Below are 27,073 nucleotides of genomic sequence, written 5' to 3'. Positions count from 1 at the left end.
TTTCATGTTCATCATGTAGAGCAAGTCCTAGTTCAGTCTCCAACTCCGGAACCTCCTCCGGTACATTAATTTGTAACTTGATTTGTTGTAACAAAAACATGGGGACGGGCGAAGCATGTAGGGAATGGTGTTTCAGCTCCACTAACGTGAAACCTGTGGAAGGGCGAAGTATGCAGTGTGCGACGGTGTTTCCCACAGCAAAATCACTGCTAATTGGCAATGAGAGACAGAAGAAATATTAGACACAGAGACCCGCAGTCCGCTTTTAGTTAACGTGCACGCTGCGAATATTTATTGTTCAACTACGCAAAAGAGGAATCTCCCATCGGCACTACATTGCAGGTCAAGATCCAGTGCCTATATATACGGGGTAGCCGGTGAACGGTTATGTAGCACGAGCAGTCGTTTTTTTTTTCTTTTTTTCAATCAAGAAACTCGCTAGCAGACGCTGCCTGCGTCAGCCTTGTCTCTCGCGGGCGAGAGCGCGTTCTCGTTCCTTGCAAGTAGGTAGTTCAACGTTCAGCGCAGAAAGAGCGTTTCCATAGTCAACGTGCGCCGTTCGCTCTCTCTCGCCACACGGCGAGCGCTGAGGCGGTGGCGCCCTCTCTTGCGCTCAAGCATATGGAGCAGACGACGATGCACGCGCGACAGCAGACGACGATGCGCGATGCACGCCGACACGGCGATACCCTAGATGCTTCGCCCCTAAAACTTTGTTTTGATTTGATTTTCGGGGCAAGATGTGCGGCTTAGTAGAACAAACGTTTAGGCGAGTTGGTTAGGATTAATCTTGAAAACAGCGCAAGCAGCATATAGACGAATGAAGACAAACGGGACCGGAGCTGAGGCGCAAATGAGAAGTTTATTAAAAAGGACACATACGAGGCCATGCACGTGCTCTCAGAAACCGCTATACATCAACAAGGGTGATAACCAAACATGCGCATGATTAAACCGCTTGTGCGTACGTTATGTGCGCAAGAATAGCCTGATCGATATGATTCCGGAAGAAAATTCAACTCGCTTTTTAATAATGACACTAATGTGTGGCTAATACATATATCTTTCTATTTACAAATGCGATACGCTTCAACCATTTTCCTTATGAGTTGATTCTTATGGCTGTGAAAGACAGTGCATTGCTCAAAGCAGGGTTCGAAACCACATGCGCCACAATGCGCTTCGATGTGCGGCAGTTCATCACTCTTGCTGGCTTTTTGTTCTCCTTTGCATACATGCTTTAAATAGACGGCTAAGCTTCTGCGCATTGAATGTCTGCGGAAGAGCTCATGAAAGTTCACTAAGCTCAGGTTTGACAATTTTGAAAGCTTTTTTTACTCGCGTGACCAACAAAACAAAAAAAAATATATTAATTGCAGGAAATGTACAGACTACACGTACGCACACTCAAAATATAGTCACGTGTGCGTGCGCGCGTGTATGCGTGTGAGTGAGTGAGTGAGTGAGTGAGTGAGTGAGTGAGTGAGTGAGTGAGTGAGTGAGTGAGTGAGTGAGTGAGTGAGTGAGTGAGTGAGTGAGTGAGTGAGTGAGTGAGTGAGTGAGTGAGTGAGTGAGTGAGTGAGTGAGTGAGTGAGTGAGTGAGTGAGTGAGTGAGTGAGTGAGTGAGTGAGTGAGTGAGTGAGTGAGTGAGAAAGAGAGAGACGTCTAAGCTACCACTGTCACCTCGCCCCCCCCCCCCTTCCATGTGGATGCTAAGTGCACAAGTGTGCGTAGGCAACAGCCACAGAAAAAAAAAGATATCCTTATAAGCCATTGTTATTGGCGCCACGTGTTAGTGGCCACAAAAGAAGTGCAGAGTGGTCGCGTCATAAAAGAGAGCGGAAGTGACCATTAGTCACCGCGATACATCGTGCGCTGAGATTTCGTGCGCTGAGATATAAATGTCCACTGACATTTATATACAGAAACGGAGCTTGGACAGTCGCCAAGGATAAGTACGAATCTGAGTATCGTTTCATTGCCTCTGTTTATGCCGTTGCAGCAACCATTTGTCCAATTCTTGGTCTGATTTGTTCGCCACAACGTTTTTACTACTACCGATGAAACGCACCGAACGATGTGGAATCGCTGATACAATGGTGGGTGTATATCATGCTTGTGTTTACGTTTCACGAAGCAGAGGAGGACAGATACGCTATAAACAGTGCAAGGCGGTGTCTATAGGCTACACTGTCGTACGTGCGTAAGATACCCAAACGTTGCCACTACACGGTCAACATCTACCGACTGTAACAGTGGCATTCAGGCGTACTTCGTTCGAACATTTAGCTGTGTAAGTCGACTTACACTGGCTCTTCGCATTGTTTTCGTCCCTTAACTTGTGCAAACTACAAAGCTGCCCTTGACTAAACTTCCTAGAGAGAAACGCGTATTTACGAGTTTTACTACATTATTCCGGAGGAAGGCCGTAGCCTTGAACAAGCCTTTTACATTGGCGAAAACCTATTCCGAACTAGCTCACAAATAACGTCGCGCTGTCGCGCGTTCTTAAGACAACAAAACATTAGGAGTAAGTCAGCGAGCACGATCAACGATAAAGATTGCATTTCAGGGCCAGGTTCCCACTTGTTCCCGTGGAAAACAACTTAAATGAACTCTCCGGAGACGTGTTTTCTAGAGAGAACTCTGGCTCCTACCGATTCATGCAGTTACCGTGTTCTCGCCGCTGCTTAGATTAATAGCCAGAAAAATGCTTAGCGTTAACATAGATAATCATCGAAGATGGATTATGCAGTGTTTAGTGGCACTAGCAACATGTGACACTCTTGTTTCTCTTTCAAACACTTCCGGTCGAGCACTTCCTTCCTGCTTTCGAAATATTCAGAAGATGTGTTTTAAAAAAATATAACTGGTACGAAATCGCAGCTTCTAGTTCAACAGTTATGTTGAATACATAGGATGTCGGAACATAAGTTTACTTGAGATAAGGGTCAATTGACTGTCAGGATAATTAATGAAAATCAGTTGAAAGAGCAAATGCTTTCCTAGCAGCTGGGATCGTTGCGACATCTGGCGGAGCGTATCTCAACCACGAGCTTCTCTCTACGTGGCCTCTGAGATCCGCTTGGGCAGTGTGACGAAACACGAAGTTAACCAAAGCAATACACCAGAGAACACGAACGCCGAGCTGCGAGTGCCACTCTCAGACCCGTAAGTCTTGCATTAGAGTCGCTTTAGTTTTTTTCTTATTATCGTAATTATTCTTGCGAAGGCGCGCATTTTAGTGCACACGTGTACGAAATGACAGACTAGATAGTGAGCTGAGAAACAGAGAGAGAGGGGGGGGGAAGAGAGAGAGCGATATCTGTACACGTGCAAGAGGCAGTACGCAAAAAAAAAAAGACTGGAAAGAACGCAGTCTTATGAAAATTTTCATGTGTCTTGCAAGAATTTTGCCTAAAGTAAAGGTTGTAAGCGTCGGATGGGAAGTACAATGCGCTGGAGATATTGTACTTTTAAGTATAAAAGAAGTATAAAGAAGAAGTATAAAGAAGTATAAAGCGCCTCAACCAGGCTGGCCGATGTGGTCGACCTATCTTAGACAAAGATAGGTCCACCTATCCAAACGTCGGCCAGCCTATCTGAGACACTCAATTCCCACTCATACAACCGCTATAAAACAAGTTAGCCTATAACACAAAACATGTGAGTGTGTGAACAGGTAGGTTGCGATAGAGCCAGCTCTCCCAAAATCATTAAGCTCACACTGAACTAAGGAACAAACAAGGAAAGAGAAAATAATGGAAAATATTGTGTGCAGCTTTAAATTTTGTTGCGGATTGAAGCTTTTTCAAACATTGACATTCAGCCGAATCTGTCTGCGACCGCTTCCCTTTTAATTGTACGCCTCCCGCCTGGTTCATCCCTGCAATGCTAGAGCAGTAGTACTAATGTTCTTATATGCTAAAATTTATTTTCAGAGTAGGTAATATATTATGATACCTTTGAAGATACTGTACAAATGAAGACGGTGGCGGTCGGCTGCAAACAGAGAGAGAGAAATATTTTAATGAAAAGCTGGAGATGTTTGCCTGGCTGTTCGCCTGACATGATACTCCAGGTGCTGGGTGACGATTATGATATATACAGTGATAACCACATAACACATACAGTCACACAATTTTACAAAGTTTCGTTCAGGCTCGTGGCCCGCAAGAAAGTCAACAGCGCTTTCGTGGCACGTGGCGCACAGGTGCTGCTTACAGCACTAACAAGATATAAACATAGTTAAGCTAAGCCGCTGACCTTATTGCGGCATCATGCTTTTGTGCTGCCCACTAGACTGCCCCAAACATGCATTTTGAAGTCCTTTTACTAATCGCACTCGACTCGGCATTTGTATAGGCATGGTATAGTCACGTGGCTATCCCCGCCGGAAGCTTCCGTGACATTTAAAAGCTGTCTACCTTGGACAGCAGCTAAACAAGAAAGGCGTGTCGATGAACGTGAATTCACATCACCACTTAAACATCAACTATAAAAAAGCAGGACGCTAATTACTCCGGCTTTGACATGCCCCTCCTCCAACGCGCGTCATTTGCCGTATTCATTTTTGCCGTCCGCGCAATACGTGGAACCCACGCTCTCAATGGGTACTCACCGGAACGAGGACTTATGCAAAAAGGGCTAATGGCACGAGGGTCGTATGGATACGCGTACATATATCTTCGCGGCCTTTATGCAACGCCCTTTTTTGTTTCTTTTGGTCAGTCACTCTATTCGGAAGCGCCGAAGCTCCTGTCGGCTTAGAGCTTTCAGAAAATCCTCCCATCCCTCCCTCCTATACTCCTACCAACAGGTGATTGTCATTAACTTTAAATAGCAATGTGATGTGTACTGCATCGCTGCCTGCATACGTGTCCGTACAGCCACGGCCGCTGGTGCAGCACGTCAGAAGGATGGCCGTGCGCTGCCCGTCTAAGAGTGGAACCATGTTGTATCGCTTCCGCCTTCCTTCGTTTTCATTTTCTTACGTCAGATTTCTGTGTTTGCTTTCAGTTTGCTATATATATCTGGTTGAGTACATCCATGCAATTCGTGGATAGGGGTACTCAACCTCCATCCACGAACGATGATGGATGATGCTTGTTTAGAGCGGTGGAGAAACAGTGGGTGTAATAGTGGGTAAACTCGAGGTGATGCATGAGACGGTGTTCTTTGTAGGTGCGAAGCTTCACCCACTTGGTTCAATGGTTATACGAGCGCTGGCTACAAGTGAGAAAATTTTGCCATGGTTTCATACGGATTGTATCATGCTATGCCAAATGCTCGTAGATCGGGATATATTATAATAGATTTAACTGCAGTCAACTGACGATGTTCTGATTGACCTGATTCAACGTCACAAAGACGGCAGCTCTTTGTGCCGCTTCACACATATACCATGGCCTCCTCGATCGGGGCCGGCAGCGCGCCGTTGCCAGAGCTGATCGCGGAGGCCACGCATATACAAACAGATAAACGAAGGAAAGAACGCTTGCAAGTGAACTGTGCATTACCACGTCATTTTTAACTTGTTTCAGTTTGCTAAAAGTGTTCTTCTTTACTTGTTCATCTTTTCCTTTCCTTGGGTAACTACTTTTTTTTCGCTGCAGAACTTACAGAAATGGAGTAGCCGAGATTATATAAACCTCAGCCTCCCCACAGCAAACCGGTTAAAACAGAAGAGAACAGAAGAACGCATTTGGCATATTACAAAAAGTCAGTTTCACCACAAGGGCAAAGCAATGAATGCGACAGCAACAAATTGTAATGTTATTCGATGTGAGGCTGGCAGCTAACTCTTTTGGATCCGATCTCGCGTAACTCTATAAAGCGCTGGTGTAAGAGAATACGGCCGCTTCAGGGAGGGATGCTCTTTCCGCACAGTCTCTTCGCGTTGAGAGCGCAGCACGGCCCGCTGATGGCTGCCGAGATAGCGCGCGCGCCACCGATCGCGCCCTTTGAATCAAACTTCAAGGTTGCTGCTCGAGCAACCCCCCCCCCCCCCCCTCGCGTCTTTTCATGCTCGTTCAAGACGGGCAGAGCGTTTCCTCTCTGCTTCGACGGTAGGCCTCCCGAGCGGTGTGATGTTATCGCATGCGCCCTCCGAGCGAAGGAGACGGGCCGGCTCGTTTGATCTCTGCTTCAGCCGCGTTCGTCGCCCCCGCTCGCGCTCTTTTCCCTGCGGTATAACATACGATGCGCGGGAGGGATGTTATCAATTTGGACTTTATACGGGAGATGACGGCGACGGCGACGGCAAAAACCTGTCGAGAGTGTCCATATAATTGCTATCGCAATAAAAAAAATTGCAAGCTATGACAATAGGTTAACAGCAACCAACGCTAATCGAAACAAAACATCGCACAGATATTTGCAGGCGAGAAGCCTTGCTGTAAGTGTTAACACCGGTGGGCGTTTAGCTTTCCAATGCATGAGCAGCGGTTGCTCACCACAGTTCGATCAAAAGGCACAAGCAAGTGATAGGAAGGTAATTAAAATGATTGAAGCTTTCTTGTTTATAGGAGAGGATGACATCGTGCATGATGAACGCTATTCCTTCTCCCTTACGCTAACAGTCCGTGGCAAAGACATTTCGGTTTCAAGCAAACAAATGAGCGAACAGGACAGACACGGTACAAAAGCAAATATTCACCGGCTCTGGAAAACACAAAACCAAACAAGAAGAGTCGAAGCGCAGAAACACTTAGTGTACACGAAGCTCAAGCTACCCTATTGTCTGTAAGAACAGACAATGTTTCTATTACAACAATCACTCGCATCTCACTTGTATTCTTTTGTCACGGTTCTAATGGTGCAATACAACGTGAAATTAAACGTTCAATGGACATATATCAATTTTTTGTGTTAACTGTCGATTTTTTATAGAAGGCATGGCTTAATTAGCTAATATATTTCCATCTTCGAGCAAACAAACAAGATGTGCAGGGCAAATGGGATTACGGGTTAGTGCAAATATGCTTCGTCAAAACGCAAAAGTGTAAGGGTTTGAAATTTAAAAAATTGACTTTTTCACCTAATGGGTCTTGAGGCTGTTTACGCAAACTAGATACACTTGACTTGAGAGAAAAAGCAACAACCTAAAGGACACCTTCACGTTTAGTTATTCCAAACTAGACCAAATAAAAGCGCCTTCTCGGAGCACCATTTACAGAACTACCGTGTTTTTCCTCCATTAGGCAGTTTCCGGGACGATGGAAAATGACAGCCATTTAGTTAGTGTCAAGGAGAGTCAATACGCTCATACGTATATGGCAAGCCGAGATAAGCGGAAAAAAAAAACAAGAAGAGAATACACTGGCTAGAAGTTCCCGAGGCAAAGACGTAACGGTCAGCGGTAACGATGATATTTCCGGGCAAGCTGGAAGCGTGATAACGTTTTCAGCGCAGCTAGAGTCTCGTTCGTTTAACGACGGCATTGCAAGCAGGCATATGTAATGCAGCTTCTATATAACTTCGCTCAAGTAAAAAAAAAAAAGAACAAAAGAGCCATCAGCACATATCGCTTGGCAAAAGTGCATCTACGGTTTCAAACGAGTCAGAGCCAGCTTCTCAAGATTGCTCGAGCGGGGAATGTTTGGATATATCTTTTCGTTTTACCTCGTTCTGCTACTAATTCTGCTTTGCGCACGCGTGCGCGTGTGTTCGGCTATACGCGCATTCAGTTTCGTGCTTGCCGCTCGCATCACAAATTCTTGCGTGCTACACACCGTTCCTTCACGGCTGACGTGCAGACAAATAGTTAGTTCCACTGGTTTACAAGCTGTCGATGCTGAAGTAGCAGCACGAACTGTACTTCTAAGCAGTGTCGTACTAATAACTATGCATGTTTTTATCCCGCATCGCTGCAAGGTGTAGAAACAAGCACACCTTGTGATTAGCATATTCTTCCGTTGCTTTCGAACCTTTCAGTCTGGCTCCCGGGGTCCGCAGTTTGTACCACTCAATTTCTTTGCGCATTTAGCGTTTTATTCTTGATTTCCAGGTGCGTTCCCGAAGTTCAGGAAAGAAAACGAATTTGGCACGCTTATTTAGTCACCGTTTAACGCCTAGCAGCTGCGCGCTTTTCGTCACTTAGATAGTGTGTCTTACTTCATAACATATGCGCCGTGAAGGGTTTCTTTATTTGGAAATGTTCTTCATACAAGTCTTCGCGTTTCCGCATCAGTGCCGGCTTACGTAGAAAAAAAATGAACCGGCAGAATATAGCTTTTTTTTGTTACTTGTTACAGCTGGTTAAAATTACTTACCCCACTTTATTTATTCTTTGTTTCACCCGGGTGCTGAAAAAGAGAGAGAGAGAAAAATAGAAAACAAAGAGAGAGAGAGAGAGAGAGAGAGAGAGAGATTTTACTGTATTGGTGCACCGGGCGATACCCACCGCAATATCTCGCTCACTGGGGACGAGTAGCTTTACTGTCCAGGAAAAACATGTCAGCTATGTGCAGGCATACCATAACGAAAGTATGACAGTACAATAGCGTAACACCAATTTTCTTAAACATTATGATAGCTTGCACTGTGCTGCAAGCGAGATTAGGTGCGAGCGGGTCCTGTACGTCAATATTTTGCCAACGCGCAATGTGAACCGTCGATCGCGTTTTCATCTCCCGCGTTTGTTTTCATCTTGTACAATGTTTCTCAATTTCCTTTCGAATAACGCAGATGGATTTCTCGGCGTCTTTTGTTTGTCTCACTCAACGTTAACCTAGTTTACATGGCTGTACAACAAAAACGAGCACAGACGATATGCAATTAGTCGCAGCGCAGAGCTAATTACGCACAGGACATACGCGAAATCCCTGACGTGAGCCGTTGTTTTTGTTTTCTTGTGTTCTTCTTTCTGCGCAAAGAACTAAACCGAAGTTATAATAAACAACGAGCACAGATCAGTAACGCGAGGGCAAGGACCCCGACCGTCACTCGACACGACCACGATATTGGAGATGCTTCCACGAACCGATTAAACGAGGACCCCACTTCGCGGTATCTACAAATATACAGAGAAATACAGTCCAAAATGTATTGGAGGACACTGCCTATAGCATATATCCCCAGAACAAACTTTGGACCATTCAGCAAGCCCGGGAATCTACCGAAAGACGAGATCTCTCTACTGCCCCCGGTGTGGCTCAGACGACAAACCATCCGTTTGCAGGATATTCAATATAGTTGTCTCACTTACTCACATAGAACAAATTATCTTTTAGCAAACAGGCTGCCGCATCTGCCTCGTCAGGTTGTGTCGACGGGCGGTTCATCAAGGGTGCATATATATGCCTCCTGTATACACCCCAGAAGCCGCCTCTCAACTCTCATGATATTTGCACATATAATACTAGCTACGGCTGCGAAGTTGCTAAAGGCCCTTAAGAAAAAGGCGGCTAAGAACACTACCGTGAACACATTGACGAAATTTATTAAAAGGAAACTTCGCCATGTGTGGTCGAGTTGACGCACATATTGGGTAGACGCATTTTGACCGGCGACTTAGTGGCACGTAACGTCACTTGTGAGAAATGGAGTGGGCCAACGTGCTAGGCGGGATTATTAAATTAAAATAATCGATCAAGCCCCACGTAAACGATACTCATAGCTAAAACAATTTCCCAAGCATTATTTTATGTTGACGCACGAACCTCTATAAAATTAATCACCTCTTTTTTTTTTCATTATTTCTCGAAACTACAGGTTTAGAAAGTTTTATTTAACGCGATAGCGTTGAAGAACCCGTTTGGCAGAAAATTCGGTGCCAGCGTCGGCGGCGTTGTCCGTGAGCAAAAAATCCCGATGGATGCGAATAATAAAAACCAGGGTTCGAGCCGGAATCAATCCCAGGGATTCTGCGAGGCAGTCAAGTATTTTATACCGCAGAACCACGCCAGGGCTTGAAAGTGCTTTGGAAATAGACCCTATCGTCATGCTGGGCGAGGAGACACGTTAAAAGATGTAATATTGCGTGGCAGAAGCGATAAACTCGCAGCAGGCGTCACACCGTGTAAATCGCGTAGCGATTGGGTGGTTGAAATCTGCCACTCCATTAGAAATTGCTGAGTTACAACTCTTCAATAACAGCAACGACAGCATGAACAAAGTGCGCAGCTACATAGGTTTACGCATTGCCTTACTGACGCGTAGTGAGCACTTCGCAACTGTAATTGCAATTAGCAGCCTATAGGTGAGATTACAACGGCAAGTGTCACGCTTACAGGCGTTCCTTTCATCACGGCGCGGTTGCGGTGCCCACCGAGAAACGAAACATGGCAAATGAATGAGAAGGGGATGCGAACGGGACTCCATAACGCTATCTCACTGCCCTTTTAAAGTCGAAGCTTAAGCGTTACAAGATTTTTTGAGTTACTTGTAACTTGATTCATTATTAAATTCTTAAACCTTGCATTTAGGTCGCCGCGAAAAACCTGCGTCCGTCGTATCGCGAATGGCTTCACATATGAAGAAGCTTCCTCATTTCGTTAGGAACATTACAAACCGCTTTATGTTCATTTATTAAAAAAAAATCATATCCACGAGTATTGCACCGCCTTCCATATTTTTCGACAATAGGGTCACCTTAATAACGAGTATTTCCGTCTGCTAATTAAATAAACGCTTGGATTTTTTCTTTTAATTTCCGCAGGGCAGCTAAAGAGAAGCGAAAGCATGTCTCTAATATGGGCCGCCGTGAAACGAGTAATTTGTGAACTACAAACACGCCGACAATCTTAGCCGCTCTGGAATGACGTTCATTTATTAGAAGACCTATAAGCTTCGAAATATAGAGCGCAATGATGTGACTGTTCGGGACCGAAAGAAAGTAGGCACCGTGACGACGAGAAAATGAGGCGGAACAAAGAGTATTAATTTCATGCCGGTAAAGACACTTATGCTGTTCGTTTCTACCCTTACTTAATTCTCTTCCTTTCTTTTTATTTATTTCTTTCTTCCTTTTTCTACCGTCAGCCTAGCCTCTAATCGCGAACGTTGCCGCCGGGCGAAGTATGCATAACCAAAAGGAATTCGCAGACTACAAGGCGTTTAGCTTTTATGGTCTACTGCTAGCTCGAAGCTTGACTGTGTTCGATCGCCTAGACATAACGGCTTTTTACAGATTAAAAAAAAAGGAGGCGGGGGTGTCTTTTTACACCCCTAAGAGTGTTTTGGCTTACACATAGAAAGGTATCTTTGTACACTCCTAAGGGTGTTCTTGGCTCACACATAACTTACTTTATGGCGCGAAAAATATTGTCCATGAAAACGAGCTCGAACCCGACGCAGTGGGTAAAGTGGTGTTGAAAAACTGGCTTGTAAAATTCTCACCACCATGTGCGCTCCCAAATCCTACACGGTAGTTTAACAGCGATAGCTAAATAAGGTTATTTCACGAAATTACGTGTCGTCTGTCGCAGCTAGCATTTTGTTCCCTTGTTGCAAACTGTCGTAAGAAATAAGCTTAATTTGTGTTCCCATCAACGATTCGCCCTCATCTACTAAGGGTAAGGCGTGTGAGAGAGAGAGAAAGAAAGAAGGAGGAGGCTAACCAGAGGAGGCCTCCAGTCGGCTATCCTGTATTAGGAAGCATGAGTGAATGAAAGTCATTGCGGAAATGCCAGTGTACGACTAACACATAAGACCACTATCCTCGGAAGAAAACAAACACCTATAACTTAGCTATAAATTAATGTGAAACCTGCGGCTTCGCAATTGTTCGTGCTTTTCCCATAATTCATTTTGTGTGTTTTGGAGTAGAATCGCCAAATAACGCTAGAATTTCAAACCTTCAAATTTCCCCATCATCGCTTGCGCTCGTGCGCCTCCTTACGTAAGCGACAGCAGTGGGAAAACAAGTCATTTAAAACTTAGCGCGAGTTAGTTCTAAATACGTTTTTTCTATTAAAGTACTTACCAATGGTTTATTATAACTCCTGAATGAATAATTTATGCAAACTTGTGATGTCCTATTCCTGTTACGAATATTCTGTAACGTTGATGGGTTAGTCGTGCGTAAAAAATTGTCCACTACTGAGGACTACACAAATGTTCACGTAATTTCACCAACACGAGCAATATATATATACATATATATACTGCACTTTTTTTTCATTTTCATTTCAAAAAATGAAAATGAAATAGACTTCATAATGTGCGGCCACCCGGGCATTGTACAGGATGTGGAAGTAGTTAACAAGATCCGATGCAGTGACCATAGAATGGTAAGATCTAGAATTCAACTAGACGTGAGGAAGGAACGGCAGAAACTGATACGCAAGAAGCCGATTAATGAACTAGCTCTGAGAGGGAAAGTACAGGAATTCAGAGTTTAACTTCAGAATAGGTATGCGGCTTTAACCGAGGAAACCGACCTTAGTGTTGACGCAATAAATGATAATCTGACTAGTATCATTAAGGAGTGTGCAGTGGAAGTCGGGGGTACAGTCGTCAGACAGAGCACTGGTAAGCTATCCCAAGAGACGAAAAACCTCATTAAGAAACGTCAAGCTATGAAAGCCTCAAGTGCAACAGACAAAATAGAGCTGGCGGAGCTTTCGAAGCTAATCAATAGGCGTAAAGTAGCCGACATAAGAAAGTATAATATGGAGAGAATTGAGCATGCTCTAAAGAACGGAAGAAGCCTCAAAGCTATGAAGACAAAACTGTGCATAGGCAAAAATCAGATGTATGCATTAAGGGACAAGGAAGGCAATGTCACAAACAATATGGATAGAATAGTTGAGGTAGCGGAAGAGTTCTACAGAGATCTGTACAGCAGCCGAGACAGTCAGGATGATAACGTAAGAAGCAGTATTAGCGCAGAGGAATCTGACATCCCACCAGTATTGACAGGAGAAGTAAAGAAAGCCCTAAAGGGAATGCAAAGAGGCAAAGCAGCTGGTGAGGATCAGGTAACATCAGACCTGTTGAAAGATGGTGGAGAGATTATGTTAGAAAAACTGGCCACCCTGTATACGAAGTGTCTCTCGACGGGGAGGATACCAGAATGTTGGAAGAATGCCAACATTATCTTGATCCATAAGAAAGGGGACGTCAAGGACCTGAAAAATTACAGGCCCATAAGCTTACTGTCCGTTGTCTACAAGCTATTTACAAAAGTAATTGCTAACAGAATTAATACGACATTAGAGTTCAATCAACCAAGGGACCAGGCAGGATTTCGTACAGGCTTCTCAACAATAGACCATATTCATACTATCAATCAGGTGATAGAGAAATGCGCGGAATACAACCAACCCCTATACATAGCCTTCATAGATTACGAGAAGGCATTTGACTCGGTGGAGACATCAGCAGTCATGCAGGCACTGCGGAATCAGGGCATCGACGAAGCCTACATAAACATAATGGAAGAAATCTACAGCGGCTCCACGGCCACTATAGTCCTCCATAAAGAAAGCGAGAGAATCCCAATAAAGAAGGGCGTACGGCAGGGAGACACGATCTCTCCAATGTTATTCACCGCGTGTTTACAGGAGGTTTTCAGGGCCCTAGATTGGGAAGAATTAGGGATAAGAGTTAATGGAGAGTATCTCAGTAACCTGCGATTCGCTGATGACATTGCATTGATGAGTAACGCGGGAGACGAATTACAGCTCATGATTACTGAACTGGATACGGAAAGTAGAAGAGTAGGTCTGAAAATTAATATGCATAAAACTAAAGTAATGTGGAACAATCTTGGCAGAGAACAGCGCTTTGCGATAGGTGGAGAGACACTGGAAGTTGTAAAGGAGTACGTCTACTTAGGACAGGTAGTAACCGCGGAGCCGAACCATGAGAGTGAAATAACTAGAAGAATAAGGATGGGATGGGGCTCATTCGGCAAGCATTCTCAAATCATGAATGGTAATCTACCACTATCCCTCAAGAGAAAGGTATATAACAGCTGCATCTTACCGGTACTTACCTACGGAGCAGAAACCTGGAGACTTACAAAGAGGGTTCAACTTAAATTGAGGACGACGCAGCGAGTGATGGAAAGGAAAATGATAGGTGTAACCTTAAGAGACAGGAAGAGAGCAGAGTGGGTCAGGGAACAAACGGGGGTTAAGGACATCATAGTTGAAATCAAGAAGAAGAAATGGATATGGGCCGGGCACGTAGCACGTCGGCAGGATAACCGGTGGTCGTTAAGGGTAACTGACTGGATTCCAAGAGATGGTAAACGCGTGAGGGGGAGACAGAAAATTAGGTGGGTAGATGAGATTAAGAAGTTTGTAGGTATAACGTGGCAGCAGAAAGCACAGGACCGGGTTGATTGGCGGAACATGGGAGAGGCCTTTGCCCTGCAGTGGGCGTAGACAGGCTGATGATGATGATGATGATTATGATGATGATGATGATGATGATGATGATGATGATGATGATGATGATGATGATGATGATGATGATGATGATATACTGCACTTGCTTCCGGCCACATTACGATTCTTAAAAGGCTCTCGTAAGATGGACGCAACGTTACTGCACACAAAACAACACAAAAACACGTACGTATTCAGAAGTCGTATCGATATGTCCCCTGGTCTAGCTCGCATACGTTATTCTATTCTAACATGTATGATATATAATAGTTAAGAGTGAGCTCCAATCCAGTGATAGCAGTGTCGTTTTACTCACAGCGAAAGAAGCATCTTGAGCGAGTAATTAAAAAGCTTGTTTTACTTTTTTTGATGGCCCCGGCTTCATTATTTCGCCCTACAGTGAGGAAACAAAGTGTGCGAAGCTCTTAAGCAGCAAATAACGTTTACCGAAACTGCACGCAACTAAAATCACTTTCTTGCGCGTCAATTTAGTATGCCCACGTTATGAACTGACCGACAGCGGGTTCCATTACGCTGTAAGAGTGATTGTATAACACGCAACAACGACAGTAGTGCTTTTTTATATAGCTAAACCTAATTAAGATCAAGCTTTAATAGCATTACATTAATATTAGGCTATACCGTGGGCACGAAAGACCGACGAACGCAAAAGAGTGTTTTCACTTCTAAACAAAAGATATGTAGATGTCTAAACAAGAGATATGTAGAAATATAAGATAACAATTTTGTAATTATTATCCCAGAGATTTTGGCCTGGCTTATCGCCTGGCTTGCTACTCCATGCGTCAGGTGTTGACTATGGTATATAGAATGATCACATATACACAAATAACATGTACAGTCACGCACACACACATACACAAGAGAGTTATTCCATAAGTTCCGCTAAGGTGTGTAGTACACAAGAACGTGCACCAAAAGCGTCTTTGTATTGTGCGTCATCCATTAAACGCTGCTACGCAAAAAAAAAAAACAATAATAATAATGACGATGAATAAAGCGTTAAATATACTACCTAAGAGGTACAGCAACCTCTCTCTCCGTGCGGTTGTTTTACCTGTTTTCACTTAACGTTTCATTCTGCAGTTGTACCAACTCCCTGAATGCCCCACGCCTCCTACAGGCTTATAAATCATTTCCACGAAGTTATAAATTGCTCCGTACGGCGGCCGGCAAGTTGCGCGTCCAAAAGTTGAAAGTCCACGAAAGAGTTGATTAGACGCCCTGCGCCCACGCGATTGACTGCAATCTAACTTGGTCGGTGTTTGTTGGTTGTTTTCTTTTCTCCTAATTTCCGCACGGCGAGGAATGCGGGAAGACAAATGATTTTTCGCCCCCCCCCCCCTAAGGCATCGCCTATACTGGGCACCGGGGCATTAACGTAATGCCCTCGGTAGGCCTAGACGACCGCACGATGCGGAGAAGATGAATTGTTTACGTCGTGTTCGTGACGCTGATCACTGGTACCGAGATGGATCCGAGCCAAGGACTCGCGCACTTGCTGCGCTCGCACTAATGCACGGCTGGGAGAAGAACACGCTTATTGCCTCTCTCTCTCTCTCTCTCTCTCTCTCTCTCTCGCTCGCTCGCTCACACATATATTATTTTCTTTTTTTTTCCTCCTTCTTAACACGCTGTGATAAAAAATATACAGCTGTGAAGATGCCAGTAAGTGTTCTTACGGGAAAGCTATCCTATCGGGGCATTGGGCATATAATTAGCGAAGGTGGCATACAAATTGATGGCAAAGGCGGACGACTCGGGCGATCGTTTTTATCAGCCTAAACTTTTGCCAATAGCGCAATAACTTTTTTTAATGAAGAACAACAACGGCAAACGTAGTCCCTTCCTGTAACCACAATCCCACTATTGGGCTGTTTAGTGCATTATGCAGTCATAAGGAACAGCTCGGCTCATTTCGCAGAATTTGACCCCTCAGAGTGCGTATACCCTAGACATAACTAGCGGTTATCATGGGACACGCTAATCGTGAACCATAATGCAAAATTAGCGCGAACGTTAAGGGAGCCCTAGCACGCATGCATGTGCTGTCGGCTCAAATTTCAAGGACTGAAATTATGAGCATGGGCAATGTTTAGATACTCGTGGCTTGCTCTTGAGCGTGTTACGAACTATACTGCACCAAAAAGAGAGAGAGAGGCGGGGGTGGGGGGGGGGGGGTGTTACTCTTTCCGGTGAGCTCTGACTTGCCATGTTTATGACTCTCTTTAAAGAAAGATGTTTACTCTTTACTCTCTTTTGGGTCCCACGACTCTCTGTCAAGAGTATACTTATCTCCAAAGAGAGTTCATGTGTCTCTTTAAAGAGAGTCCATGTGTCTCTTTAAAGAGAGTCATATTACGTGGCAAGTCAGAACTCACAAAAAAGAATCAAAGGACTGTCGTTGTTTTTTTTTTTTCCTTGGAGTGTATGGAGGTTTTCCTATATGGTCCCTCTTGATGTTAGGCGGATGCATATGATATTGCAGAAGTGGGGTATGAAATCTCCGTGTACAAGTAAACGCCTAAATGTCATTGAAACAGCCACGTGAATTTATTTCTGGAAGCCAGTACATTCTCTTTTCTTAATTTTGCTTCTTGAACGATATACTATGCATCTGCCGTCCCATGCACTTCTGGTCTAATACATTACCGACGAGATCATAAACTAGTTCAGCGTAGAGCCTCATTCTATACACCGCTACCGCTGAAACAACCAAACAGCGATGCGCTCTTTGGGAACAGTGGACGGCAGCCGTAATTGTAATAGTAGAAGAGTAGTATTGCGCTGAAGTTTTGTAAGTTCCTAATCGTACAGCCGTCAAGCGTTCCATCATAGCATCAAGTACGGGCATGGGACAGCGTTTTCTAGACTCGTTTTCTCTGTTCTAAAATTAGAGACATCGGCGACGTTATAAGGGTTCATGACTGTTCTCGCTGTGACTGTGAAGCGCACCTCACACACATGGTTAAGCGCGCTTCACTCCGTGTGTGTCGGTTTTCTTCTCATTCTTACGTCAGTTCTTGGCAGCGCGAGCAATCGGTTTAGTCATACCAACTAGCCCCCATAGCAGCTTTATTTGATAGGCACTAACGTCAACGGCTTGTCACTTTAGAGAATAAACTTGCGCGAACACGCTGTCATGATGGTGATCGGATTAAAACCTTGTACGGCTTTGCCGACCGAGCCTAATGGGGAAAGAAAACGGAAGCGGCGGAGTTCTGGAAACAGGGAGGATATGAGGGTCACAGTAGCGAGACCAGAAAATGTGCACACGAAAGAAGGAAAAACGTAGGCAAATACAATTGCAAGCGGATGGCAGCAGCGCGGATCCAAGCAGAGAGAAAAAAAATGCGAAGGTTGGAACTAAATCCAGACATCTGCCCGAGGCCTGCTGGTAGCAACCAATGGCATACACATAAGAGGGACACCAGGCAACGAAGCAATAAGGAGAAAAGCAAGGCGTGTCGGATCATTGCGATCCGTGGCGTATGAGCGATCGACTTCCGCGGGAGAGGCCGCTAGTGCGCGTGAGAAGGGACACTCTTCATCCATGCGCTTCTCGATCACCAGAACTAGCAGCAGCAGCAGCAATAGTCCCGAGTGGCAGAAGCAGCAGCAAATAGAAGCGCAAGCAGGCCAGGCGACCGCCATCGATTCGGCCTCCGGTCCGAAGGTCACGTGGTTCTTGACGGCCGCTGACGAGCCGATGGGGTTGCACCTCGTGGGAAGTGCAGAGGCCCGATGATGAAACAAAGCACAAAAAAAAAAGGAGAGGTGGAAGGAAGCCCAGCGTAGAGTCGGTGGTAAAGGTCAAAGGTCGTAGTTTGCACACTGCGGATGAAACTACACTTTAGTTCCTTTAGGATCTTTTTTCTTTTTCATCCGCGTCTTTTTTGTTTATCTTTCTGAATCGCTGTTCACTGTTGCCGGTGCGGAAACGAGCAGGCTGTGAAAACTACCGGCACGGTTACGTGAGGAGGCACCGCATAGGAATAAGCGCGGATCTGCTGCATGAAGTGATGGAATCCGGCGCATTGAAATTTTATACTTTGCGCCGGCGTGTTGCTCCTCGCCATCAATAGAAACCAGATGGGCTCAGCGGCTTTTCGATAGGAAAAGAAAACAGCAAAATTTTGCTCGTGAGATTTTGTGCTGGCGTTTGCATTTCCTGCACGACGAACTCCCTGCCCCTGGCTTTTTTTCTTTTTCTTTGTACTGGTGAGTCGTCGCACACGGCTGTGGGAAAATTTGAGTGTATCTTGATAATAGAAACAAAAAGAAAATGTTAGCCCTGTAAAATAAAATTAAACATTTTGGCCGCTGCAACCCCCAATTAAAACGAGACTAAGTCGCCTGGTTTTGTGTTTCACGGATTACGAAATACGGAGGACTGTTTCACGAGTACGCTGTACCTGTAAAAACACTTATAGTGCGCAGTAAGGCCATTAGGTTTCGGCGGATTTGGTTCACCGTCGATTAGAACACCACTGTGCCTGCCTGGGACGAAAGCAATGAAGACACAAGAACACACGACAGCGTTGTCCTTTTGCGCGTGTTTTTATATAATCGTGTCCTCGCCTCCGTTGCGCCATAATCTAATCATAGTGCTCAGATTTAACACTCTTGCTTTGTAATGTATTTTTCTTCTCTCCATTTTAACACAGGGCAATAGAGTTGGCTCTTCACCGGAATCTCCACACCGCAAAACATGTACATAACAGTACGCCGTTGTTCATAACGAAATTTCCAAGCTGAGGCTGTTTGTGAGAAGATATTCTGGCAAATCATTATCATGTAAATTCTATTATATTGAGAATGGTCAGGCAATAACAAAAGCTTTTTAAACAAAAACCTCCGTGAGCTGGTCCTTTGAACCAGTAGTATTAGATGTGTGCATGGTAAAAGGTAAGCTGCGCAGATTACCTTTCTGAATGGCTGTTACATTTGCCCTGATATATGGTCCCCGCAAATTCAAGTTAATCAAGCTTTCGCATTGAATATGTGTACCATGCTATAGTCACTAAAATAGCGTCACTTTATGTTTTGTGTCACTGAAATTTCGAACGCTCAAAGAATCACTATATACGTACTTGACACGTCGTAAGCGCGAAAACGGTTGTATAGCAAACGTATACCTTATCTTGTATAGCAAGCACATCTAGCGGGCCTTTGTGAATATGTATAATCACAGCAGATTGTTGCATAATTCCCAAGCCGAATAAGCAAGCTTCAAACGTGATCGTCGCAAACGCCGCGGCGCGTCTTGCCGCTGTGCACGTCGCAATGCATTCAAGTCAATCCTTAAGAAGTCCTAGAAATTAATACGTGCTAAAAGTATAATCAGCAACTCGTCTACTTCCATATCATGACTTTGCACTGTGCGTTTAGGCGGTTTGCAAAATCCATAGATCGCGCATCAGAGTGATTCATTCGCGCCTATATAGAAATACACGCAAATATGCCTTCCTTTCACGGTTTGATGGGTCGTTTCGCTATAAGTTCAGTCAGCACAACGCTTTTCTGGTGTGCATGCGCAATATTTACCTCCGCCAGCATTCTTGCATATGCCGACTCTGAAAGCACGCAAAACGCTGGCGGATCTAACGCACAAGCGTTCGTGCGAACGCATCCGTAACGAATGGTAAACTCTCACAATCTCAAACGTCGTTCAGCGCTCGTCAATCTTGCGCAGCTGTGACAGACTTGATGTCGTTAAGGCTATATACGTCGTTAAGATCTATAGACTATCTATCGATCGCTACGCCACGCGTTTAACTTCGCAACTGCGCAATGTATTTCGAAATGCGAAAACGGCTGGTCGCATTTCTGCGCTTTCGACAGCCCAAACTTTGAGGGTCGAATACGTTGCTTTTCGTTTCCTTCGCTTATATTGGAGCAGCAGCATATATAGTGCGGAAAACGTCACATTTTTCAAACTCGTAATTTTTTTTTGCTCTTTCTTTACTTATTGACATGTGGCCGTCATTCTTTCTTTTTTATCTTAGCATTCTTTCTTTTTTATCTATATTCACTTTTCCTCATACAATTGATTGATTGATTGATTGATTGATTGATTGATTGATTGATTGATTGATTGATTGATTGATTGATTGATTGATTGATTGATTGATTGATTGATTGATTGATTGATTGATTGATTGATTGATTGATTGATTGATTGATTGATTGATTGATAAGTACATTGTGAAATAGAAAGGCGCAGGTCTTCTGTGGGGATAGGCACTACATGCGCACGTCCCTACAACTAACAGAACACGCATGCCCTGTTCCATGAAGCGGTGCTGCTCGCATGCTATATATATGGAATTTGTTCTCTCTCCATCGTTTAGCAGCTTCGAGCGATATGGTGCATGTTTTTTTGTTCTTGAACTTGAGCTTAGTATTAGATTACAAAGTTGAAGCTCCAGACCAAGTGACTTCTCTAGAACAATTACCGTATTTGCCGAAATGTAGTTGGCGTGCTATAGTTCCGATTTCGCGTGGTTCGTACACCTAGTGGATGAAGAGATGCGTGCTTGGCTTCGTTTGATAAGAGTGTCTTTAAACAGCGCAAAATGTGTGTCACTCTTTCGGAACAATGGTGAAAAGTAGTGGCGACACAGTGGATGGGTTAGGACGACGAAGAAGAGTCCACCCCCTACGCAGACGAGAGGAAGACATAGTCTCCCGAGGGTTGGTCATCATGAAAGCCAGGTGCGTGTGTCACAGAGGAAACACCATATCTGTACGCGTTTTCTGAAAAGAGACCACACTGCGAACTATACCCGGCGCATTCAGCATGGTATGGCCGATGCCAATACATGATGAGATTTCCTGCTCCGCCGCAAGTGATCAAAGATAGCTCTAAGACGCGATCAAAACATTTCTGCCAGACTACACTTGCACCTCGGTCGTACCTCGTCCCGCCGTTACAATGAAACATGGAGCGTAACAGTGTTCCGATGTTGCAGCAAGATCTCGTACTCTCGTGGCGTCACAAATGCGTCTGACGAGCGTGTTTGGTGTTAAGACAATAGGCATGTCAATATACGCGCAAGACACTTCCTCTACTACAACGCCTGTGCTTCTTCTCTTGCTAGGCTCCTTGTGACTGCGTAATGGGCGACCTCAAGGCTTCCTTCACCTTTGTTAATGCTTGTTGGTGGGACTAGTTGGTTTTGGTGCACACTGAAACTAAAAACAGCGCGAGAGGACAGGGACGGAGTGGGATACGCATGAGTGCTGACTCACAAATGATTTTATTTCCAGTGATGCATGAAATACCGCACTACTGGAAATACAATAAGTTATCAGTCAGTGCTCGTGCGTGTCAACCTCAATCGCTGTATTAGAATAAAAAAGAACTGAGTTTGTTGGTAGGAACACATAAAGACTGGGCGTGCAAACATGGGTACAAGGGAGAAGTCAAGACAACACAAACGCCTACTGATGGGCAGCTGTCTGGACCCCTGTCTTACGTTCGTATTTGCAAGCCCGGTCTTTTAACATGAATCCCTGTCTTCTCGCGCTTCACTATGCTTTCTCAACTGGTATAATGGCACGATGTATAAATCAGCTGTTACTTCCGTTGGCGCAAGTGTTCATTTGCTTCCGCAGTGCAGGGTAGCAAACTGGATATTTCTTTTCCGGATAGCATCCCTGCCTTTCCGCATTAACATTTCTCTCTCTTTATTATTTTTTTATTTTTTATTTCGTTTTGACTCCTTACCACGAGTTAGACTAAAATTGGAGTCAAGTTCTCGAAAGACCACAGACGATCTCCGTATGTGTTGCAGCTGCTGCCCTTGGCCAGCGACTCCCTTTCCGCCGAGCCTGACCTCTCTTCCTCATCCTCCTCCCTCCAAGCCATCCGGGGAGGAACCCCCACATCCCTCGACGAGCCTCCTGCTCCCGTAAAGCAGGGAGGGAGCCGAGGGAGAGCAGCCATGAGCGAGGCGAGCCCCCGGCGCGAGCCCGCGGTGGGCAGCTCGTCGTCGCTGACGTCATCGCCTGCTTCCAACGGCGCCAGCAGGCGGACGCCCGTCATCCGCCTGCACGGCGCGCCAACGCTCTCGCCGCGACCAGCGCCCAAGAAAGGTGACTGGACACGGGCGATCCTTTTTCACCTCTCTACTTACAAGCTACATCCGCAGTTCTGTGGCACGCTAGTTGCGCAAATCCCCGCACAGGTAATCCCTCGCCTCCATCTTTTTGTTCTTTTTCTTACTCTTGTTGGACGTCGTCGTCATCTTCTCCTCTTTCTTTGCTTTCTTCGTCTGTTGGCTGCGTTTCATTGTATGTGAAGTACACGACGACGCTGTCTCGTTCTCCTCTGTCATCCTTTTTCTTAAGTCTCCCTTCTTTCTTTCTGCCAGACAATCCTTTCTCTGCCACTTATTTCGAGCTTCATTGTCAGTTTTTGTTTCTTTTAGGGAGGGCCTTGCCGCAACAATCAATCTTCATCGCCACTTCGCGATGTAGCTCTTCTTACTTGCCTGGCCAAGCCGTATTTGTCGTCTCTAAGCACTCTTGACCCCTATGGTGCTTACAAGCAATCTAAAGAGCTCACCGTGGGTGCTGTGCCCCTCTGTGCTAGCACCGAGAAATAAAACCCTCGCTACTTTCAAGATCCCGTAGAAGGATGCCCAAGTGGCGCTGGCGTAAACAGTGCACACTCCGGTTGTCACTCGCAGAACACACGAAAAAAAAACCAGGAAGCTTAAGGTGAGGACGTGAAGAAGACAGGTCACGACACAAACATACGCTCGCAGAACAACACAGGAGTATTTGCGGACACTTGCAAAGGGGCACCGCATCCAGTAAATCCGTTCGTCAATCTTCTTATAAACAACAAGGTAGCGTATCTATAGCTACACCAACGAAGGCTGGATTAATATTAATGAAAATAAAATTTCTGCAGCTGCAGCGGTTACCGTAGTTGTGAATCAAACAGCGCTGAAAAAATGGAGCACAAAGAGACAGAGTGAACGTGAGTTATGGAACTTACTGTAGCTCTTTCTCAATATATAGTTCTGCAATTTTGCGCTCTTCTTACAGTACTCCAATGTATCAAGAAAGGGCGCGCGATAACTGATCAACACATTACACATTCAATCGCGTCTCCACCCATCTGTTTTCTAAAGCAGCTAACACAGCCTCTGCAAGCGTGTGCACCGCGACAGTTTCTGCAACCAATATTCGGCTGGCGCCGCGTTTAATTAGAACTACCCATTGTCTAGTCACCTGCTGCAGACATATCCTGTGTGAAAGCGCCGCCAAGTAATTACACCCGAGTCCTGTGCGTATACGCCACGAATGCCCGTCCGTGTACCTTGATCAAAGAGGACGCGCCTTACACCTACTGAATTCCGACAAAAAAAAAAAGGAGTTGTCCTAGGCAACGGACCAAACTGCGCATTTCGATGCGCACTTTTGCGGCTGATATGCAGGCCTACGCTCGCTTCGCCTAAAGCCAGCACCTGAGAGCCCCCGTTGTCCGTCTGCGTGCTCATTGCGCACATCGGAGTCCCTTCGTTGAATACGTCCACTCTCCTTTCGCAATGCGTTTCTCTTTGCGCTACTCTTCTCCGACATTCGGGTTCCCCGCCTTGCTTCTTCCTCTCAGCACATCCTGTCACATTCTCCGGGACACGAATGTCGCAGTGCCTTCGATAGAGGCTGTCGGGCGTGTCGAGTGACACGTTACGCAGTGCGTACCGAAAGGGTCATGCGGTCTTGCGTGTCTGAATAGCTAAGGGTGAAGCGAATATAAGTACGCCGCACTGTTGCAGCCTTTGCATGGTTAGAACAAGAACAACTGTGTAACTGTTGTGTGCGCTGTTGCATGGCTGGCTGGCGCCCCGACCTCTACGCGAAGCGTTCGGCAGGAATTCAAGTTTGCACGTTATTGTGCGATGCAGTCGGTATTCCCAGAAAACGATATGGTTGCTTGTGGACACACGTCTTTTGTTTCCGTCTCATCGTGACTGCGGACCTTCGGACGTGTGCACTGACACAGCTGTACGCTTCGTAGATAGTCTTTCTTTCTTTTTCTTTTTTTTCATGGAGGGGGCGGGGGGAGGCGAAGCAATTCCCGGCGTTGAATGTCACCTGAACATGCGCGCCTGTTGCAATACCATCCCTAACGTATACTGTGACCGGGGCTATTTTTCGTTGTTTTTTTTTCTCTGTGTGTGACAAACGTTAAAACTTTTTATCTCTGTATCTTTAACTGCCATCAAAAGGAGATCAGTGCATATGAACGACTTCTGAATTTATGGGGTTGTCTTACACATCCCACATCTTTTGGACTGACAACTGATGTTAGCAGTAAAACTGTCACAATGTCAGAGTTTTAGAGTGACATCTTCGCAGTTGTAATGACTCCAGAAAAAGCCCACATTTCTAAGACAAATGAAATGAAATGGAAATAAAATTGGAACAAGAAATTGCGAAATGGAGTTGGAATGAAATGGACACATTGTCCTGGAAAGCTGATCGGTGAACCTATAGGTGATCCTACAAAACCAATAAATTTGCCAGGTAAAGAAACATAGAATAAATTCTTGGTCAATTTATTGCGTTTCCTTTAGTTTTTTCTCAGTAGTCGCTCTTTTAGTGTCTATACCTATAGTGACTTTCCTCTTTTGTAGTACTTCAAACAGCATGATATACACCACGTTTGACGACAGAACCTTCTTACTACGTTAGAACGTTTAAGTGCAGAAGCGTGGTAAGCTGGGCCACTTGGTAATGGCTCATTTCGAAACAGCGCAAAAAATAAAGAACAAGAAACCAGAGATGAGAAGGAGACACAAACAAGCGCTGACTAACAACTGAAGCTTTATTCCTAATAAGTGCGCCAGTGTAAGAGAAAAGGTGAAGAAAACAAGCAGAGAGTGCGTAAGAGGTGCAGGGAAAGTGCGTTTAAAGAATGGGAGCAGACTGAAGTAGCCAGCTGCGCAGGGCGAACCCTCAGTAGTGTCATTGTAACGCTGTCCCAATCCAGCTTCGGCGCCTGTCGCTAACGTGGTGTGTGCATCGCAGGTGGACGTCGTGCGTCCGAGTTCTGCTTCCGCGAACCCCCCGAGTACGTGCACCTCGCCCCGCCGCGGTCGACCGTGTCCACTCCCCCGCCGGGCCGCAAGCGGTCCGCGTCGCTGCCGCACGTGCGCAGCCCGTCGCCCGTGCCGCCGCCGCTGGCGAGAGCCGCGCGGGCTCACCATGCGGCACAGCAGCAAGCCAGGCAGCAACAAGCCAGGCAGCAGCCCGGCGGCGGAGACGAGGAAGACGACGAAGAGGAACGCCGCCTCGACGATGACGACGACGACCAGGAGGAAGAGGACGAAGAGGCCGACGGACGGGACACTCCTCCGCCGCCCATGGCCGCATGCCCGGAGGAAGACACTGGCGCAGAGACACGTCAGCAGCACCGCAGCCGGCTGCTAGGAGCGGCCACGGCGGACAGGAGGTGACTATTGATTGATTGATTGATTGATTGATTGATTGATTGATTGATTGATTGATTGATTGATTGATTGATTGATTGATTGATTGATTGATTGATTGATTGATTGATTGATTGATTGATTGATTGATTGATTGATTGATTGATTGATTGATTGATTGATTGATTGGGCTCGCGCAGAACGGGGTGGGTTGGCGATCATTGGGAGAGGCCTTCGTCCTTCAGTGGACACAGGACAGGCTGATGATGTTGGTGGCGGTGGTAAAGATTATGATGATATCACAGCAGTTATAGTTCATCAACTAGGCACAGAAAAAGCTTCTACAATCTCAATACTTTGTTAAGTCATCAGCTGCGTTCTTGCTGAATTGTTGATGAGCACTGTGGTTAAATCCCCTTAACGTCACTCATTCCGCTGATGAGAATTCTGTACTAGGAAGCTCCGCGCATGAAAACAATGTGTGATAACATCTCCCGTAGAATTTTCTTGTAAGCCATCTGACACGAAGCTCTCGATGACGGACGCAGGAAGTCGACGCCCTGCCAGCCGAAATTCCTGCAGTGCCGGAGAGGGCGGCCTTCACTGGACCTTACCGCCGCACAGGCGTCTGGCCACATTACGCTAGGTAGCCACTTGGGTAAGCGAACTGGACTCACTCACTCACTCACTCACTCACTCACTCACTCACTCACTCACTCACTCACTCACTCACTCACTCACTCACTCACTCACTCACTCACTCACTCACTCACTCACTCACTCACTCACTCACTCACTCACTCACTCACTCACTCACTCACTCACTCACTCACTCACTCACTCACTCACTCACTCACTCACTCACTCACTAAACTCGCGACAAAGATGCAAGCATTGACGGTGTCTAAAGAGAAATAGAAGAGAGGAAAAACAAGGAAGTTAACCAGACGAAAGTCGGGTTATTGAAGCAACAAGAATAAGTCCGATTCGCTACCCTGCAACCGGGTAACGTTGGCTTCAGGACAAAAAGAGAATGGGATGGGAGTTGATAAAGAGCACTATTCGCGTATACAGAACGTTTCAAAACTGCGCACATGTGGCTAGTATTTGTAAAGCTGGCTTTGCCATTATGTGAGTAACTGTGAGGAGAAGCCCACTCTTGCACGTTATTTTGTTTCTAGTAGGTGTTGTATCGCACTTCCAACGATATTGAATCAACCTGTACACGACAGCCACATAACCTAAAGTGCATACATACGTCTG

At 45.5% G+C, this 27,073-nt stretch overlaps 1 protein-coding gene across 1 annotated transcript in view; it reads left to right on the top strand.

Annotated features, from left to right (window-relative positions):
• Nucleotides 1-27,073, top strand: part of LOC125757730 (SKI family transcriptional corepressor 2-like) — a 206,900-nt gene that overhangs the window by 164,036 nt on the left and 15,791 nt on the right. Inside the window, exons 2-4 of the mRNA XM_049413771.1 lie at nt 22,160-22,460; nt 25,410-25,833; nt 26,359-26,468. Of these exons, the coding sequence (XP_049269728.1) occupies nt 22,310-22,460; nt 25,410-25,833; nt 26,359-26,468 (685 nt within the window). The 5' untranslated portion in view covers nt 22,160-22,309. The remainder of the gene's footprint in view (nt 1-22,159; nt 22,461-25,409; nt 25,834-26,358; nt 26,469-27,073) is intronic.

The sequence above is a fragment of the Rhipicephalus sanguineus genome, chromosome 3 (assembly GCF_013339695.2).
Source record: "Rhipicephalus sanguineus isolate Rsan-2018 chromosome 3, BIME_Rsan_1.4, whole genome shotgun sequence".
Classification (NCBI taxonomy): domain Eukaryota; kingdom Metazoa; phylum Arthropoda; class Arachnida; order Ixodida; family Ixodidae; genus Rhipicephalus; species Rhipicephalus sanguineus.
Note: the sequence above shows the minus strand (reverse complement) of the source record. Positions and strands in the feature narration are given on the sequence as shown.